Genomic DNA, 20,041 nt, shown 5'->3' with positions numbered 1-20,041 from the left:
TTTTTTTCCATTATTTTTAAGTCGTACTTGGAAAAGTGCTAGTTTGCATTTTTGATTTCCAATAAACTTCCCTGAGCCACTTTTTTACTTTTAACCAGCTGGTCTCAAGGTCATGATCCTCTTAAATTCACAGAAGTAGAATAACTAGCAGAATAACCACTGCTGTAGTTCAGATTAATTAAATGGCTTAAGTGGCTCATGTGTCCAGGGACCTACAGTAAATAGGAATGTACCATTTTTATTTTTTGCAAAAAGCGCTTCCCTAAGTAATGAAGAACAAAATATTTGAAAGGTACTGACATCTGGTGGCTTTAACATGATAAAACGAGCAATCGGAGAAAAAAGTACCTTGTGACCTCCGAATCAAGTCACAAAATTAGAAATAAAAACTTCAATTTAGATTAGATAGAAACTTTAATAACTTTACATTTTTTTTTTACAAATATCTACAGACCACAAATCAATTTTCATAAATAAGTTCTTCTGGAATGATATTCTGCAGGAGAAACATTTTACAGATGGAAAAATATTTTAAAACCTTTGAAAAGCAACCGTTTCATTTCAAAACAGCTCATATATCTACTGTGAAATTAAATGCAAAATAATAATTTCTTTTTGCTTTCACATTTCATTACCGTTGCTACAAATTAAAAGAACATACAGACAACATTTTCTATAAAACAATGTGAGCTGTTATAAAGAAAAATAAACAAGTTATACATCATGTAGAACCATGACAGCTCAAACTATCAGCAAACATAGCAAAAGAAACCAACCAAAGGCTAACAGATGTAATGCAATATTTTCATAGTTCCAGACTGATGTAATGCAATATTTCCATAGTTCCAGAGTGATCCTGACATGGGAGCTGAGATAGTTGCACACTTTATTTGCTTATGAAGAATTAAAAGTCTTTATACCGAGGCCATCGCCTACTAAATCTATTCAGAGGTGAAGGCAAATCAATTCTGTGGCTAGTGATGAAAATCCCTTCAAAACCTAAACAGCAGAAGTCCCATCATGACCCAGGATATGACTGATGTTGTGGGCTGGGCGATTAGATTGTTTATTTGAGTCTGAGGAAGTAGTGTTGGCAAGTGACAATAAAGGTGACATTGGCATAGATGAGCCATCCGGAGGCATTGCTGTGGCAATTTCAGGAAACAAAGAGGTCAGGTTAAAGTTGGATAAATGAGGTGTGATGCCTGAAGAGTTTGCAATTGGCATTGGGGTTATATCTGTGAGAAGTGGGAAGCTAGCCTGCGCAAAACCTACAGGTCGAGGGGGAGAAAGAATAGAACCAAAGCGGTTACTCAGTGGTGCACTGCCACTCTTGTCAGTGCTTGGACTTGTAAACATCTGGTTTGAGAAATACTGTAAAGGAATCTCACTTGGAAGGCTAGGATGAGCTGCAGGGGAATATGAAGGATAAAATGAAGGTAAAGTGTTCTGAGGTTCCACAGGGAGGAGGGCTGGGGTGCGAGAGGCACTCGTCTGTGTGACTGGTGGAATGAAGGATGCATTGGCATTGATAGGAGGTGGTGGGTTCATGCCTCCTTCAGCAATAAAAGGAAAGCCAAAGTTCTGCGTGAGATCAGAAACGGCACAGCGATCAGACACTAAATTGTTGTCACTGCTGACCTGTGCACCATCTGCCATGAAACGCACAATGCTACTTCGTCTAGCTTCACTTCCTGTTTGTGTACGGCCAAGGATCACTCCTCCACCTGATGGAAGGGGCAAAGAATTTTCTGGTTCAAAAGGATTCCCAGGTCTCAAGTTGCCTGACCGTGGTCGTTCTCCTGGACGCATCTTTGTGCTTTGTGGATCTGGTGGACCAATATGGTGGGGGCGTTGACTAACAGACAGTGACCTCGTTGAGCCTTGAGTACGTCCTGTGTCTGAACTGCTGTGTGGTGTTGGGGGATGGGGTGGACCTGTTCTCACAGGTGTACCATGCAAATTTGCACTGACCTGAGAAATATGGCCTTTGTTGTTGTCCCCTAGACGTATGGGAGCAGCTTTCTGTCCAGGGTGCAAATTGGGACTTGAAGATTTAGCCTGAAGTTCTCCAACAGAGGCCCCAGGAACGCAGTTGTATTCTATACTCCCTGGGGTACAGCCTTGGGCTGTCCTTTGGTGCCCATTTTGTTCAGGGATATGAGATGCCAAAAGGCTTTGCATAAAACTCTGGTGGCATCCCTCCTGTTCTCTGGTCAATCCTGCTCCAATGTGCACACCTTGTGCAACAGGATGTGGACCCGAGTATGTTCCACGTGAACGGCCATCCCCTGTAGGCCCTGCACCCATTCTAAATCCTGTTTGTGGCTGTGGACCTCTCTGGATTTGAGGTACAGATTTGCTGGACATGTCACCACTTCTAGACACTTGCACTTCAAAGTTACTTAGCTGATGCCCACTAACCAGAGCCTTGAAAGGTCCACAATCTGGTATTCTTTGGGTGTCTGTGTTATTGGCATGGTCAGGTGGTAACCTGCTCTGAGAATTATGAGTAATGTTACCTTTACCACGTGATGAATCTACATAGCCTCGCAATTCTGACTGGTCCTGTGCGTTGCTTCGAGGTGCTTGCAGGTGCACGCCCATACGTTGTTCACCAGTAGCAGGGGTCTTGCCTATCAGCGCTTCTGCTGAGTAACTAGAGAGGCGGTGACGCTCCTGGCGTGATGAAGTGCAAGCAAGATCCGAAGAACGCGAAACAGAATTACTAGCCTGAGAGGTCATCTGCTGCTGTTCCATTGAACGAGACCCCATTAGTCTTTGCATAGCCCCATGATCCTGTCCAGATGGTGAACGGCCATCCCCTGTAGGCCCTGCACCCATTCTAAATCCTGTTTGTGGCTGTGGACCTCTCTGGATTTGAGGTACAGATTTGCTGGACATGTCACCACTTCTAGACACTTGCACTTCAAAGTTACTTAGCTGATGCCCACTAACCAGAGCCTTGAAAGGTCCACAATCTGGTATTCTTTGGGTGTCTGTGTTATTGGCATGGTCAGGTGGTAACCTGCTCTGAGAATTATGAGTAATGTTACCTTTACCACGTGATGAATCTACATAGCCTCGCAATTCTGACTGGTCCTGTGCGTTGCTTCGAGGTGCCTGTAGGTGCACGCCCATACGTTGTTCACCAGTAGCAGGGGTCTTGCCTATCAGCGCTTCTGCTGAGTAACTAGAGAGGCGGTGACGCTCCTGGCGTGATGAAGTGCAAGCAAGATCCGAAGAACGCGAAACAGAATTACTAGCCTGAGAGGTCATCTGCTGCTGTTCCATTGAACGAGACCCCATTAGTCTTTGCATAGCCCCATGATCCTGTCCAGATGAACGTTCTGGCTGACCCAAGTGATTGTTTTGATGTGCTCTCTGACTTGCCTGTTGGGCCTCACAGTTTTTGTCCTGTCTAGCCCCAAAGTGCTGCTGCTGCTGAATCTGCTGCTGAAGATGCTGATGACGTGAATGTGAATTTGGTCGTGGCATCTGTTGCTGTTGTTGGTGTGACTGTTGCTGCTGTTGAATCTGTTGTGCTTTTTGTTGCTGCTGCTGTGACTGCTGCTGCTGATGGTGCTGTTGTTGTTGCTGATGTTGCTGGGATTGTTGTGGATGCTGCTGTTGCTGTTGTTGGTGTTGCTGAGGAGGCTGCTGTTGCTGATGCTGGACGCCACTCTTTTCCAAATGATGTTGTTTCTGCAAACCAACATTTGGTCCAGACTGCCCACCACGTACTACTCCTCTCTTTTTTTGCACATGCTGGTCTTGCAGCAGGTTTCTCTGATGAATAGTGTGGATCTGAGACTCTGGTTGTGTCAGGTGATGGTGAAGCTGGTAAAGGTGTCTTTGTTCTTGTTGTTGTTGATGTTTGAGGTAGGGGTTTCCAACTAAGTTCTGCCCAGATTGCGGTGCATTATGTTGTGTGTGTCCTTGCTGCAGGTGCACCACACTTGGCTGAGTTTGTTCATGTGTTAGAACCTGAGCAGAGCAGTGTCCATCAGTAGGGCGGAGCACAGTGCTCATGAAAGTATTACCAGAAAACAGTGCCCCAACACCATCAGAGTGATTTCTTGGCATAACTGCAGAAGTACTTGAGGGCATCTGACTAACCATCATTTGCACATGATCTGCAGCCTTGATGTCCACTCTTGCAACATTACCTGCTGGGCACAGTTTTGAACGCTTATTTGGAAGAATAAGGTCATCTTGAGCAGACCTTTTTGGCATATCCTTCTGATGATGTTCCATTCCAATACCAACATGGGTCCGCATCAGAGCATTCTTTAAAGGTGCATATTCATTAGGTTGAGAACAGGTTGGGGGAACTTGTGAGGAAGACTGAGTCACCATGACAGCAGCACCTCCTGACGATGGAACAGAAACCTGCTGTGCAAGATTGGGAGATCCTGGATATGGTTGGTTAGAGCTTGGTCTGATGAGATTATTAACATTAAGGCTTGTGACAACACTAGGCTGAGACTGTGAGTAAGCTATGCTCTGTGGAAGTCTGATGCCAGTAGTACTGCTGGCTAAAGGCTCAACTGGAGGAACTCGAGCAGAGACCTGAGATGATGTTTCTGACACTGGTAAATCAGCCTGCTTTGTCAGTTTAACCTGCTGGTCAGACACACTATCCTTGTTAGAAGGGACAGGCTGCATTTTTGGATGGTCCCATCCTGTGGCAGCAGTACTTGTTGGGTTTTCAACACTGCATCCTGAAGTTCTCTTTCCTGGACTGTCCTGTTCAAATATGGCTCTTGCAGCCATTGCTAATATTTCTGCCTGCTCAGAAGTGAAGGTAAATGCACCAAATGTATTTGAAGAGGCACTGATGTTGTGGCCTGCTGGAAGCAATGATGCAACAGAAAACCCTCTGCCACCTGAACCTCCTGCAAGAGGCGAATCAGTCTGTCTATTGGTTACCAGTGAAGGATCAAATGAATCATTTTCTAATGTACATACTTGTGGAGGAACTGTCTCTTTTTGAGCAAAAGCACCCAATTTCTGTCACACCCTTTTCCGAGGCACCATCAGATTGTCCATCCTTCCCAGTTTGTGTGTTTCTATTTGAATCAGGCCGTTTGAAGTCTGCACAATTCCCTTGGTTACTGGTTGTCATGGACATATTCATTGCGGGTGGTCGTTGTAGGGACTTGAAAGGATCCGACATCCTAGAAGTTTCTTGAATCAGAAGAGGCTGTGTTGACATAGAAGCATTTGAGCCAGGAGTTGAAGTTGAGGGCACAATAAATGATGTCGGATTTGGAGAAGAGTTGACTGACTCTTGTGTTTCCGAAATGGCCTGACTTGCCATGATGGAAACCACTGGCCCACCCTCTGTTGAATTAGCACTGACAGTTGATTGTTGATTTGGTGTGGATATATCACTTGGAAATGGAGGCTTACCAAGGTCTGAATTAACAGATTTACCTTTTGAATTGCTTTGGGCAGAGTTTACAGTGATCAGTGGAGGGGAACTCTCGGTAAAACTGGGTTTTGATTCTGTTGATCTGCTTTCGCTACTGGTGCAAACATTACTGCTACTCACCTTATTCTGCTCAGTAGTTTCACTACAAAATGTCACACTGGATGAAGAGTTAACATGAACTTTTGATGAGGCAACTGACAAAGTTACAGCAGTATCTACAGAGCTACACTGTGACGAGAGGCCAATGCTAACCGCTGAACAATTAAGCTGGGGACCAATATCTGTAGTAAAGATTTCTTTACTCAAGCTGCCACAATTTGTAGAAACAACCTTGTTACCCTGAGTAGAACTTGCAGTACTGATACTACTAACTGTAACATTGTTATGCAAGTGTACATCAGATTTTGCTTTAGTCTTTGAAACTTTTCCACCAGCCAGTGTGGGCTTGGCAATGGATCCGTTTACTGAAGGCGTGATCGAACTGTCTGCTGATTTTTCACTAGAGAAACTGACACTAATGACTGCAGAACTACTGCATGTGGAACTAACACTGTTTGGGACAGATCCTCTCTGCGTGTTAACATCCTGAGTAACCGTCTCTTTATTTAAAGAACTAACCAATTCAACACCTTTTGCTGCAGTGGATAACTCAGAACATGTATCATTTGCAACAAATGCCTTACTCTTGACAGCAATTCTACGCAAACTTCGCCCAGGTTTAGGTTCCTTTCGTTTCACCAGTTTGGTTCTCCTAACTGAGCTTTGTCTGGTTTGATTTCCAGAAGTGCCACAACCTTTCTTTGGCAGAATTTTAACTGCACTGCCAGCAGCAGCTGAGGGTACAGGTATAGAGGAGGAAATAACAGTTTCAGTAGAAGTGTTGACTTCTGAACCACATGTCGGAAGAGGTTGCACAGTAGTGTATGAAGGTGGAGCAATTGAGTATATCTGAACATTGCTTTGACTTGAGACCTTTGAAATGTTCTGACTAAGACTAGTTAGAGCACCTAAACAATTCATGGCAACATTGGAGTTGGGTTCCTCACAGGCGGGCTGAAGTATCTGAGTTACACTTTGACCAGATTGAGTGTTTCCCTTATCTGGTGACTTTGCCGGCTGCAGAACATAAACTTGTCCATTCACAGTTATAGTCTGAGGTGCTTGTGCTTGCAATTGGGTCGAGGGCCGTGGAAGAATATGTACCAACTGCTTTGTACCAGCTGCCTGCATGCTAGCTGTACAGGTAGTGTTTGAAGTGGTCATTTGACTGGATAATGTTGGGGTTGCAGTTGACACAATGGCAGTGTGATGACTCTGTGGCGCAGGGGTCAAAGTAGGTGTCTGAATTATGACAATGTGCTGGCATGGTGTCTGACTAGTGACATCCTCTCTGAGAACCTGTGGTGCTGGACACGAGCCTCCCTGTTGCAGAATAACAACATGCGAGTTACTTGGAGGAGAGGAGGTCACAGCAACTGGTGTTTCCTCAGAATTCAACTGCAATAACTGCATTGTCTGTAACACTGGCAGTGTGGCAGCTTGTGGCTGAGGCACAAGGGCAGGCTGGGTTGGTGGATTTATGATTGGCTGAGTTTGAGGCACCACACTGAGATGCAGTTGAGGCACAACGGCAGACTGGGCTTGGGGCACCACTGTAGGTTGAGAATGAGGCTGGCATTGCAGAGCAGGATGAACTGGAGTTTTAGGTTGTAGGGTGGGGTTGCAGGTGGTCATCAGAGCGGAGTTGAGTTGAGGTTTTGGTAATAATGCAGGTTGTGCCCGAACAGATGAGTGTGTATGGGTCAACTGTTCTGTCTGTGTTTCAACAGGCTGATGGACCACTACGGCTTGGGATACAACGGTTGGCACTGATAGAATTGAAGACTGTTGTGGTACTGCTCTCTGAGGGCATGGTACAACTGCTGAATATATCTGAGGAGGTCTTGGCCCAGATGGCTGAACAGGAATGCATGTTGGTGCTGGGGCTTGGAGTTGCACAGGAGTCTGTGGTTGCAAATGGATAGAAGCGGGCTCCTCAATGTGTTTGGTCCCAGTTGAACATACAAAAAGTTGCTGAGGATTATGTGAAATGCTGACACCATCTGTGACAAGTGCCCGAGACACAGGTTGCACTGTATTTCCTGCAAGCTGTAGTGTCGTCCATGTAGTCTGAGTACTACTAGTTGCACTGGTTCTAAGAAGGGTAGAGCTTGCTGGTAATATAGTGCTAACAGACTGAATTTCAGTGGATGGAGCAACAGGAACCACTGAGTTACTGATCACAACTTGAGGCAGTGAAGACAGGCTAAGCATATGGTGAAGTGGGGTGGTCGGACAGGTAACAGGAGTGAGACTGGGGATTGAGTTTTCTGTTTGAAGTTGTGGAGGGACTGGGGTGCTGACAACAGGCTGGGGACATACACCTTGAAGAGTAATATAATTAGTAGGAGGGTTTAATCTTGGAGTAGCAGGTGCCAGAGGAGAATACTGTTCCAAGACTGTAAGACATGGCTTTGACACAGCAGGAATAAGAGTTGCTACAGGTATGTGGGAAGATGCAGAGGAGACTACAACATTATTTACTGGTGCTCCGTTTGTAATACCAACAGACTGGCCTGTACCCACTGTTATATCATATGCAGGTTGGACTGTTACAGCATTTGCTGGTTGATTATCAAGATGAGAAACTGGATTTGGTGGAATTGGGACTTTGCTTGCAGGACAGGAACTGTTGCCACTGGAGTAGACAATTATTCCCTTTGACATCAAGTGAGTTGGAGTGACTTTGGCTACTTTTGCACAGCGCTGCTTCCCTTTCCAGTGTATAGTGGGGTCATCCAGGAAATTGATGCCATTAGCTTTGAGGAGTTCAATATAATGAGCACTTTCCTTGCGCAGGTCTTCCAGTTGGTGCCGTAAGCGCTTTATCTCTTCCGCTGCAGAGACATATTTAACACAGAAGTCAAAATGTATGACTGCACATAAGCTTACAAAAAATGCATTGCCTGGCATTTAATTAAGTACTTATCTTAATAAACACACATCCCAGTATGGAAAATGTTCATGGATCATATGTAAATGCACAAGTTATACATTTAATTGCTGTAATTAAGTCATGGCACACCTTGGACTTTTTCTCCTCCATTAAGCAGCATTTCATCATTTTGTCGCTTTAGCGCAGTGATGTAACGAAAGGCCTCTCCCAGAATCATATTTTTACTCTATAAGATAAGTCAAAATATTACAAAGTGAAAACTCTGTAGAAACAACAACAAAAAACAGCACTTTTAAAACTCTTCTTAGTTTTAGTTATATTACACATTTACCTGTTTCAAGGCCTGAGAGCAAGGCAAAAGTTCTCCAATCCGATTTATACCAGCATTGATTTTCTCTTTACGATGTCTTTCCACTGATGTATGAGAAAAATAAGAAACAACATGAATATTTTTTTTAATAAGTGATTTTTTATTTCATAATTTAAAATCAGTTCGACTCATTTTTACCACAATGCTTTCTCACCTGCATTATGGATCTCCTTGTTTTTCTTCCGCCTAACATTTCACAGAAAATTATTAAATGATAAACAACTTGAGCACATAAGTAAATAAAAAAAAATAACAGTAACATCAGAACAATGCTACCTAACTAATTAAAGTGCATTCTAACTCATAAGTATAAATGTATATACACATATTTAAAGCAAAGATTAATATATATAAATGTTTATACTTTCCTATGAGAGTCAATTTGTTAAAATTAATGCATTAGGTATGATAAAATAATAACAACAACAAAGTATATTTAATCAAGTATATGTTCATTTATACACTTGTTCAGGGTCATGTTCTTTCATTATGCATTTACTAGCATAAATTTACACAACAATAACTTTGAATAATAAATGTTTAAAAGTTATTGTTACCTATTGCATTTACTGCATTAAAATAATGAAATTACAGAACATACAAAACCATATATTAAAGTGTCAGCCATAAAAAAAAAAAAAATTACTGGTTAATCAACTGCATGATTCAAATCTTAAGGAACTGATCAGTACCGTGGCGGTTTTGGATTATTTGTTTGATTCTGTACTATCTCCGGCATCCTGGCACACTTTACAGCCTGTTAATACCAAAACACATTGACAAAATCTTATTTGAAAAGAATGCAACTCAAAATATATGTAAGCTGTTATGTTGCGGTTAGGGGTAAATGCAAAATTACCTTTCAACACCAAGGATGCAGCTATCATGTGTGTGAGCTTAACAATGTTGGAGACCATAGATCTGTGTACTATGTCTATGCTCCATAAAAAACTGCAAAAGAAAAAGGGAAATAATTGTAGTTGACATGACATCATTATACGTCAAAGATTATCACAGGTTTGTGAGAAAATGTTATTGTCTGCTTGTCTTCTATATTCTGCACAGATTGTCATTGACACTGTGCTTTGACATGAAGGAAGCCTTGAAGATTAAATGAGATTGTATTTACTTGCAAGTCCTCAAAACAATAACTAGGTATCAAAACTGTAAAGTGTGGGGTTAGGAATACAAAATAAATACAGATTCAACCTAACTGAGCTTAATAAAAATAAAAAAATCATATGCACGTAAATACAGAACAAGAAAGCCAATTTGACTCATCTGTCACCACTAGCATGTAAAGCTCTTTAATGCTGAACTGGCTAACAGACTTAGCTTATTAGCTTTGAAACATAAACTATATCTGTGTGGAGTTCCGAGCCTGAAAAGAGAAAAATAAATACAACACAGACTGAGGAGACCTGACTGTACACATATTAAAGTACAGCTCTGTAGTTGTATGCATTTGTATGCCCTTAAGGTACAAAGATGGTTTGAGTGGTTAACTGGCAGTGAGCTAACACGACAGCGAACACATTACCATGATTTACGATTACTAACTGCATCACTTATCTTTACCACCATATGTCAGCCGGTCTGTCACTTAAGAATGACCTACCGACTGCTTGTCCATCCTTTGAGCTGATGATATCCCCGTCAAAACTTTGTTGATCCTGAACAATTTACTCCATCTCCGACCTAGCATAAAACTGCCAGTCACAAAACAGAGGCGGGACTTCCGTTCGGTCCAATCACAGCGAAGACGAATGAGATTGTATCCAATCAGATCACGAAACCGTACTGAAGGGGCGTTATAGCTGAAGAGGACAACGGAAAACAACACGCATAACAGGAGACGTGAATGTTTGTTGTTGGCGGTGTCGTATTGTTAAAAATTAAATCTTAAAAAAACAAAACTTTCTCAAAATTATCCTATTTTAAGTAAAAAAAAAAAAATTTTTTCAAACTTTTATATTTAACACTGACTACAGGATATTCATGTCAACAAAAATAATGAAACCCGAAAAATAATGCAAATAGTAATTTTTATTTAGAGGTTTAAAAGTCATACAATATAGAGCTCCAGAAAAAGATAAAATTTTCCAAAGAAAGGAGGAACAAAAACATGCTTTTACTACAATGGAGAGGGCATGTCTCCTCTGGCATGCACCGAGTCTGGGCTTTTCCTGGGATCTGGTTCTGTAAGGTTCTGGTCCTATAAAATAACTTGTAGATCTAACCTGTAACGCTCCCACATTGTGTATGAGAAATAGGTGGTGGTCAGTGAACATCACTGAAATGTAACTGTTGTATTGTGGCAGGATTTATTTCTGCTGCGGTAACAAGTGAGAAGCTAGGATTCAAATGTAGAAACACTCAGGCAGGTAATGGGGAGGGGAAAATGAAACAGTCACATCACAAACACTACTAAACTCTAACTTCGGTCCCGGTGGACTAAAAAATTATTGGAGAACCACATTCACTGTAAACAATGCAACCGTCAAGGCCCATAAAAAGCCATTCCTGTTTGTTATCTGAAGCCTTACCATCTCACCAGCAGCATTACGGCAAACCCTAGAAAAAGCCCAGACTCAATCCACAAATAAAACACAAAAAAGAAAAAAAAAGATGGGGATTTTAAATAATGGGCTGAAAAACAAAACATTCACAAACAAGTGGAGTTTACTCCCCTTAACCTCCCCCTTACTAAAACAGTTGTACCACTCTCTTGTTCGAGGGGACTCTACACTCCATTTTCTCACTCAACTCAGACTGAGGCGGCTGACATCACAAGGAGACATTGCATCACATGCAACCCTCCAACATTGCATATTGCCTGAATGGTGAAGCAGGAGGTCTCAGCCACCAGTAGATTTCCTTGCCGTGTGTCCGAGGGCTCAGGTGGCAGGATGATGGACTTCTGCAGATCCCACATGCCCCTAAGACAATTCAAACAATCACTCCAAGGTTGCCAGCTGGGGCGCATCGAGTCATATTTGAAAAGACTTTACTTCTTTAGTTCTACAGTTTTGTCAGAGCAAAGCGATGTCCCCTTACCTTAAATCTAAAATGAATGCGAACTGTATGCTTTGAAAACATAACCTTTACCATGTCAGATCAATAAGTCAGCAGCTTTTTGGAGCACTTATGAATTCTGCTTGAAAACCTCCATGTAAATTTCAACTCTCTAAATGATTAAATGAAAAAGAAAAAAGAAAAATTGAAGGGGGACTAAAGTTTTTGCACAATAAATGCAGCAAATACGTCATTGAATTTTCGGTCTAAAATGTCCTCTGAAGAAAGTGGTGTGTGTGTCAACCCTGGGGCATCTGTTACAGTTCCATTTGGGGGAAGAGACCAATCTGGTGTCACGCTTCGACCCCTAGTCGGCTTTCTGCAGCTCTCCTGCTGGGGGCGCACATGGGCTACGCAGGCTTTTCTGAAGAACATGGGCATCTGCTGGCTCTATCCTCTTGTAATAGTTCTTTTTTGTCTCAATGATCTCAAAGCCAAATTTCTGGTAGAAGTCAATTGCAGACTCATTGCTGATCTGCACGTGACTGTGGAGACATGAAAGAGAAAGCAAAAACACATTACTTTAGCATTGAGAAGACTTCTTAGTAATTATTCACTGGTTAATTTTCCAGCAGAGACTTGCAATTATATGGTTATTGGAGTTTCAACATGAAACATTATGTGAATGAGACACAGATGGAGGTTTCACGACAAATAAAGCACAAGACCGTCTTCAGACTCACAGGTAAATGTTGTCAAAAGTGCCATCCTTCTCACAAATGTTCAACACATGGTTCAGCATTTTTGTTCCTTCAAACAAACATTGCAAGATAAATATCAGTAACGGAAAAAATGCAAATATCAAAATTCAAACATCACTGCTCTAGTGGATTATACAAATCTTCATGTCAAGCATCACTCAAAGACAGTAATCCGATTATGCAATCATGCATTCAATCCAAAGGAATCTGACCCCTTTCTGCCCTTTGAAAAAATGAGGACACACAAGTGCATAAAACACCCAGAGAATGATCTCACCTATGCCAAGTCTGCGGTAAGGTGCTAGGCAACCCAGGGTCATGATGTAGAGTCGCTTCTGGTTCTGAGAGTGATCCACTCTACAGCACACGGCACCGACTGCGATGTCATTGAAATACGCTGGAAAAGGTTAAAAAGGTTAGCAGGAATCCATTTATACTACTTTCTACTAAGTTTTTTTGTTTGTTTTTTAGAAATTGACACTTTTAGTCAGCAAGGATGCATTAAATTGATCAAAAGTGATTGTAAGGATATTTATGTTACAAAAAAGTTATATAGTTCGGATGAATGCTATTCTTTAGAAGTTTCTGGTGTTTTTGTCAAAGAAAGTTTAACATTCATAACTGTTTCTGGAACACAAAATTACCATCTTATAATAATATCTGAAGGATCTTGTGATATTGATATTTACTAATATTTTACAATACTACTCTATGTTTGTTTAAATAAACACAGCTTTTCAAAATCATTAAAAAAAGTTAAAATCTTTCCAATCAAAACTTTTGAACAACATTTAACATAGGACCAATATCAAAACTATTAAGCGGAAGTCACAGTAGTTTTGTTTCTAACCTAGTTTGGCGAGCTCTCCTACTTCAAGGACATCTTTGTAGAACTTGTCGTTGTAGCTGACAGGGAAGATCACTTGGTTCAGACGCTTTAACTGTTTAATGTTGTGGGGTGTAACGTCCCCCAACTCGATCCGGCTACTAGAACAAAAGCAGAATGGTCAACTAGCTGTGCACAGATGCTACACATCAGTAGAGCATAGTCTCAAACACAATATAACACTAATACAGCTTTACTAGGGATGCACAATATATTGGTGCCACACCAGTTATCAGTCAATTGATATTAACGTTATATGCATGCATGTTTATCATTTTACCTATTTTAACATTTCATTACCTTTTGCATCATGCAGTTTTTATACTATCACTATCAAACATTTTCACTATCAAAATGTATAACAAAACCAAATTATATTTAAAGTTACTGATTTTTTAATCTACATAAAAAAAGTATAGAATACAAATATCAGCCAAAATAATTTTTTTTGGCTTATTGTTTTTTTTCTTTTTCTTTTTTTGTATCAGTACATCTTTACTTACTATTTTCTTTCTAGTTGGTGACATCCAAATGGTGCATTCACAAAAAAATATCTTTGGTCAACTTGACAGTAAACTAGCAGAGTGTGAAGTCGGTATTTATAGGAGGTCAGCAGCGTGCTGAAGCCCAACACCAGAACCAACACAACAGCTGCTGGTCATGCGCTCACCGATGCCACTTAAACCAGTATGAGGTGACAGGAGAAAAACATGGACGCTAAATATGGTTTACAGGAGAATGATCATTACTATCACACAACAAAACCTTATGATTCCCGATCATCAACTCAAAATACTTTTTTTTTTTTTTTTTTAATGAAGAGCTTACGTGGAGATAAAGTCCCCCATTTTTTGTTTACAATTTTTTATAAAAATCTTAACATTTTATATAAATACTATCAAAAAGCCTTCTAGACACACTCAAACTGTTAAAGCAAGTGGACCCCTAACCTTGCTCCTAGGGCCAACTAAAAATACACATTTAGAAAGTTCTCTAATCAGACACACCTGATTCACATCAGAAACTTGTCATGGGTGTGTCAGATAAATGTGTACTGCTGAAGGCCCTCCAAGAACAGGGCTGGTACCACGGTGTGAATTTTAAACCAAATTTAAAACGGTGATACATAACATAAAAGGAACTTGAAGAGAATTAAACAGGCAACATCCCTTAAATTTTATCTTTAGGCATTGGCAAAACAAATCGCTTTACTGAGATTGTACTGTGACGCAACATTGAATGTTATACATATTTATGACAATATATTTATTATTTCATACACCAAACTTGAAGTAAAAACCTCCATAAACTGTATTAAAACCCCATGAACTGTCATTTTCAGTATGCTATGCGGCTAAGCTCACTCTATCACGTGTGTCATATCTTTCTGTTTTTTCATCAAATTATTCACATATATTAAACTCATCAGGACAGCAATAAGATTTAGTGGCAAACTAACGGCCTCGGGATCCATGAGAGCTCATTTCAGAAAGATATACGCGTGGCAGGCTAACCAAGATAGCAACTTGAAGACTGACTCAACATTTTCGGATTTAGATTCGACACACGATCCAGTTTGGCTTGGATTTAAGTCGTGCCATTTTTACTGTCATAGTGGTTTAATCTGACGCTAGATTACATGAGGCATTTTAATGTGTTTTCTCAACACCAGCGGAAAAAAAGACATGTCTAAAGGCTGGGTGTGAAATGTCTCTCCTCCAAATTAAGCGCGCAGAGAGCTAGCAGCTAGCATTAGATCAACTCCACTGCCCCCCTGCTGGAAAAAAGAGAGAATAGAGAGGGGAAAACTTTACTTGAGATGAAAAGACCCTTCGTAGTTGTTTACTCACCCTTTCATGTTGAAGAAAACACGTTTGTTGTGAGGGATACAGGGGCAGTTGGCGGTATTTGGCAGGCTAAAGGGGAATTTGGGCAGAGTTTGGGATGTGATCCCCTCCACATGTATGTTGCTAGCACACTAGCTAAGCAGTCCGCATTTGCCTCTGTGCTGTGGCTCAAGGTTGCCAGGTATTTCTGATTAAATCGCCGCAATGAACTTAAGTCAGATTGAGATACTAAGTAAAAGATTTTACAGTTGTTTTGAAATTTGACTCATTTACTATAATAGTAACTGTAATTTGCAGAGATGTGAGCATGTATTTAATCCTTGGAAATGCACTTACGATCTCACGTAAGTAAGTGGTCGGAGGTCAATGAGACAGAGGATTTGGCAACGCGAGTTCCGGGAGGCTGCTTCTGTCAACCTTCACCACTGATATTAAGCGACAGGAAACAAAAAAAAAAAAAAAAACGGGAAATTAAGGTAATTTTATGGCATAAAAATACAAGTCCAATCCTTTAAAATTAATAGAAATAAACAATGCGAATGCTTCTAAAAAAAGAAGAGAGAGAGAGAGTTTTTTTTTTATAACAATAGATTTCCAAAGGTCTCTTCCTGTACAAAATGTAATTAAATAGATGAATATGTCCTATAAAGTGAATAAAAAGGAAATCAAGGGAAATATTTAGTGTTTAGTGTAAAACAATTTAACTAAAATTATATTTAAACAAAAGATTTTTTAAAAAATCTATTAAATTCATTTCAGTTTCACGCAGTATAAATAAAAGCTAAAGTTCCAACTTTGAATGATTTGTTTGAATGATAAAACTTCTGTGTATTGTTAAGATTTTTTTTTTTTAATTCAGGGGAATTAAAATACTTATATTGCCTATTTCTCTTTCTAAAAAAAAATCTGAGGAGCACCAATGGAATCATTTGCAACAGGCAAAAAAAATAAAAATAAAAAAAATAACTTGATGCTTTAAACATTATTTGTGTTAGTTCTGATCTGCCTCAAAAGTACAAATACATCCAAGGGGTCAAATTTTGGTTAGTATACCCTGTTATGCAATAACTACACATGGCTGCAAAAAGCAAACTGTATATATATATATATAAAAAATACTTTTTTAAAGTGCTTTTAAGATGTTTGACAGTTCGGTAACTATGCACTGCAGCTTCTTATTGCAACTCTAAACTTTAAATGTGACAAATAAATCTAACACAGCTCTAAGCCATCCAGAATGTGATTTTAAACCCTAAATATTAAGGCAGAAAGATCAGTAATGTATTCACCAGTGGACACACAGAAAAAAAAAAAAAAAAAAAAAACATGACAATAATACACAACATGACTTTTATTTTATTCATTATTATTATTATTATTATTATTATTATTATTATCATTAAAGTCAAAGTATCTTATGAAATATTGCAAAATAAACATGAAACAGTGTTGGGGGTAATGCATTACAAGTAACGTGATTTACTATTTTCAAGAAACTAGTAAAGTAATAATGAAATGTAAAGTAACAACTACTTTTCAAGAAAATATCAGTTACTTTTTCAAACATAACATTTGTGTTTCTTTTTCTTCTTTTTCTTTTCTTTTTTGAAGAGTTGAACATTCTTCTCCTGCATTTTACCATTTAGACATGAATTTAGTTCAGCCTGCAGATCTGCCGTGTTGTAGACGTCCTTGGATATAAGAAATTGCTTCCATATATTGCATGATATTCCACACTGGTATCACTGAACATAACATTTTCTTCTTATTTTTAGTCGTTCAATTTCTTTCCGTAGTTCTTTTGTTTCCTCACTTTTTAGTTTAAGTAAGCTTTCAAACACTCTTTCCAGGTCTTCATAATCTTTTCGACTGTGTTTGAGTTTCTCAGTTAGCTCTTGAATGTGCCGATCTTTATTCGCTCTGAACTCATTAAAGTCTTCTGCTTGTTTTCTGGCTTCATCTTCATGTTCCTTCTTTATATATTTAATATTCTGTTCATATTCCTTTTTCGTCTGATTCCGTTCTTTTTCTTCTTTTTCTTTCCTGTCTTTCTCCTCTTTCTCTCGTCTGCTGATCTCCACCTCTTGCTCTCGTTTAAGCTCTTTGATCATTTCCCTCCATCTTTTTCTCTCCTCTTCTCTTCTCTCATCATCCTCTCGCTTACTTCTCTCCCAGTCTTCTTTTCTCTCTCTTGCCACCTGCTCATAATGTTTTTGCAATTCGTTTTTCTTTTCTTCAAGTTCTCTCTCTTTTTGCTCTCTCACTCTTCTCTCTGTATCTCTCCAGCGCTGTCTCTCCTCCTCTATCTTTTGTCTTTCTTCCTCTCTATCTCTTTCAGATTTCTTTCTCATTTTCTCCAGTTCCTCTTGTTTTTCCTTCAGTTGATCCTCATGTCGCTCTTTTCTCCTTCTTTCCTCTTCCTCTCGTCCTCTCATCTGTTTTTTTGTTTCCTCTTCCCATTCTCTCTGCTGTTGTTTAAGGTTCTCTTGAATCTCCTTTTTGTCATGTTCATGTTCTTTTATTCTTCTTTCCCATCTCTGTCTCTCTTCCTCTTCCTCCCAAATCCTCCTTCGTTCCTCCAAACGTTTCCTTTTAGTTTCCTCTTCTTGTTTATTTTTTAATTCTGCCATGACATGCTTTTGCTCATCTTTAAGCTTTTCTTGTTCTTGTTTATATTTCTCCTCTCTATTTTTCTCCTGCTCTTCTTTTTCTCTTTGCTGTTTTTCATACAGTAGTCTCTGATGTTCCATCTCTTTCTGCATCTCTTCAATTTTTTGGTGATATTCAGCTTTTTGTTGTTTTTCTTCATCTAATCGTCTCTTGTCCTCCTCCTCTCGTCTCTTCTGTTCTGCCTTTTCTTTCTCTTCAAACTCTCTTCTGAGAGTCTCCTCTTTTTCTCTGAACTGATTCACCATTTTTACCCTTTCCTCATCTGCTTTTCTTTTCTCTTTGTCTAGTCTCTCCATCATGGTTTCCATTTCCATGTCATATTTTGTCTGGATTTCACATTCTTTTTCTTTCAGTATTTCCTCCAACCTTTTTTTAATGGACATCTCTGCTTCCTCAAACATGCTGTTTGTGAAATATTGCCCCTTATTAGATTTTTTCACCTCTTCTATCATGTTCAAAAGCCAAGTAACCTGTGCATTATTTTTTTTGTCTCTGTTATTAAAAACTAAAAACCTGTTTCCACAGTCCCTGATCAATTTCTTGAGATCAGCATTTTTACTTTTCTCTACATATTGTTGTATTGTTTCATTTTTCAGCTCGTCTCCTCTAGTGAACAGAACAATGCTGAACTGTGCAGCACTTGGACCAAAAATCATTTTTATAAGATCCACGGTGTTTTTCTCTTCATTGGTAAATCTTCCCACACTCAAGACAATAATGAAGACATGTGGTCCCGGTGCTGACAGTGAAACACATTTCACAATTTCTTCCAGCACATTTTCATTTGACAGTGTGGTGTCAAAGAGACCTGGAGTATCAACAACAGCTACTGACCTACCCTGAACTTCTCCAATTCCTTTCATGCAGACAGTTGTTATAGAATCTGAACTGACTTCTGTATGAAACTCTTCTCTCCCCAGGATTGTGTTTCCTGTTTCACTTTTTCCATTTCCAGTCTTTCCAATCAGCACAATTCTTAAAAAGCCTGAATCTGATGGTGCATCTTCACCTGAAATGAGAAATTGCCGTCTTTTAACAAAATTCTAAGAGAAAAGTAATGAACTAGAGTAATGAACATTTTATTATGGAAAATCTCAAAGAAAAACTGTGATTAACTCCACTTTGTGTCAACTTTAAAATGAGATTAAAAAAAGATTCTGTTTTTTTTTTTTGTACCATATATGTTCATGCTTTTTTTCTTCACTCACCCTCTTGTTGGACCTTCTGCTCTAACGCTTTGATTTTGATCTCCATTTCACTCAGTTTTTCCTCTAGCTCATATCTCACTCTGTTCTCTTGAGCCTTTATATACATCTGAAGTGAGTAGGGTTCTGTTTTAATGCCCTCTATACATTCCAACAGGTCAGAGATCTGATCAAGGTTTCTATGGTCCTTTAATCCCATTACATTGTAATGACCTCCATACAGACTAACAACTCTTTGAGATTCCGTGGTCAACACAGAATTTCTCACACTTTGGTCAACAGTGAGATCTGTAGTGAAGAGCACCATGAAGTTCTCTTTGTAGTAAAATATCTTCTGGATCTTCTCCAGTTCTGTTTTTTCTTCATCAGTAAGTGGGCCAACAGGAATAATGAGGAGGAAAAGATGAACTCCAGAATCACAGAGAGACACACAGCGGAGAGTCTGGCACATCACTTCCTCTTCTGAGAGCTCAGTGAGAGCTGGAAGCTCCACCACAGTGATGAGATGTTCATGTACCTTCACTTTTGTCTTTACACAAAGTAAACTAGACTCTTTCGGATGTGTGGATGAAGTTTTCCCTTGTAACATATTGGAGACGGAGGCCTTGAGCTTTGTATTTCTTCCACACAGCACCAAGTTTAATTTAGCTTTTTCAGAAGCAGAAGCTAAAAATGAAAAATAATAAATAAATAAAAACAGATGACTTAAATTAACAGTTTCCTTAAACAACGTCAGTAAAAGAATTCTGCAAAATTGTAATTAGTACACAGATTAAACTAAATTCTACTTATTTGAAATTAACTGATGGCTAAATTGGAAGTTTACTGATTTACTGTTAGGATTAATGCGCTCTG

General features: G+C 39.6%; 3 protein-coding genes across 4 annotated transcripts; all 3 read right to left on the bottom strand.

Annotated features, from left to right (window-relative positions):
• Positions 1-398: 398 nt before the first annotated feature.
• Positions 399-10,591, bottom strand: usf3 (upstream transcription factor family member 3). The gene is given in 9 exon segments (XM_026200485.1): positions 399-2,522; positions 3,057-5,010; positions 5,012-8,373; positions 8,562-8,658; positions 8,764-8,846; positions 8,957-8,988; positions 9,495-9,559; positions 9,662-9,753; positions 10,421-10,591. Coding segments are annotated over 7 exon segments (7,098 nt in total). The 5' UTR covers positions 9,542-9,559; positions 9,662-9,753; positions 10,421-10,591; the 3' UTR covers positions 399-999.
• A 239-nt stretch (positions 10,592-10,830) lies between these two features.
• naa50 (N-alpha-acetyltransferase 50, NatE catalytic subunit) lies at positions 10,831-15,494 on the bottom strand. Of its 2 annotated transcripts, none has more exons than XM_026200484.1 (5): positions 15,315-15,494; positions 13,429-13,562; positions 12,856-12,975; positions 12,561-12,627; positions 10,831-12,362 (listed from the first exon to the last, which is right to left on the bottom strand). In XM_026200484.1, exons 1-5 carry the CDS (start codon positions 15,320-15,322, stop codon positions 12,185-12,187), a joined length of 507 nt encoding a protein of 168 aa, XP_026056269.1. In that variant the 5' UTR covers positions 15,323-15,494; the 3' UTR covers positions 10,831-12,184. The 2 variants fall into 2 exon arrangements, with proteins under 2 accessions (XP_026056269.1, XP_026056268.1); XM_026200483.1 differs by having other exon boundaries at positions 13,429-13,565; positions 15,315-15,493.
• Positions 15,495-16,770: 1,276 nt separating this feature from the next.
• LOC113042726 (golgin subfamily A member 6-like protein 6) lies at positions 16,771-19,846 on the bottom strand. The gene is made up of 2 exons (XM_026201742.1): positions 19,190-19,846; positions 16,771-18,990 (listed from the first exon to the last, which is right to left on the bottom strand). Exons 1-2 carry the CDS (start codon positions 19,773-19,775, stop codon positions 17,054-17,056), a joined length of 2,523 nt encoding a protein of 840 aa, XP_026057527.1. The 5' UTR covers positions 19,776-19,846; the 3' UTR covers positions 16,771-17,053.
• Between the last annotated feature and the right edge of the window lie 195 nt (positions 19,847-20,041).

Source organism: Carassius auratus, chromosome 24, assembly GCF_003368295.1.
Source record: "Carassius auratus strain Wakin chromosome 24, ASM336829v1, whole genome shotgun sequence".
Taxonomy (NCBI): domain Eukaryota; kingdom Metazoa; phylum Chordata; class Actinopteri; order Cypriniformes; family Cyprinidae; genus Carassius; species Carassius auratus.
The sequence above is the reverse complement of the archived record's forward strand: the minus strand, read 5'-3'. Positions and strand labels throughout refer to the sequence as shown.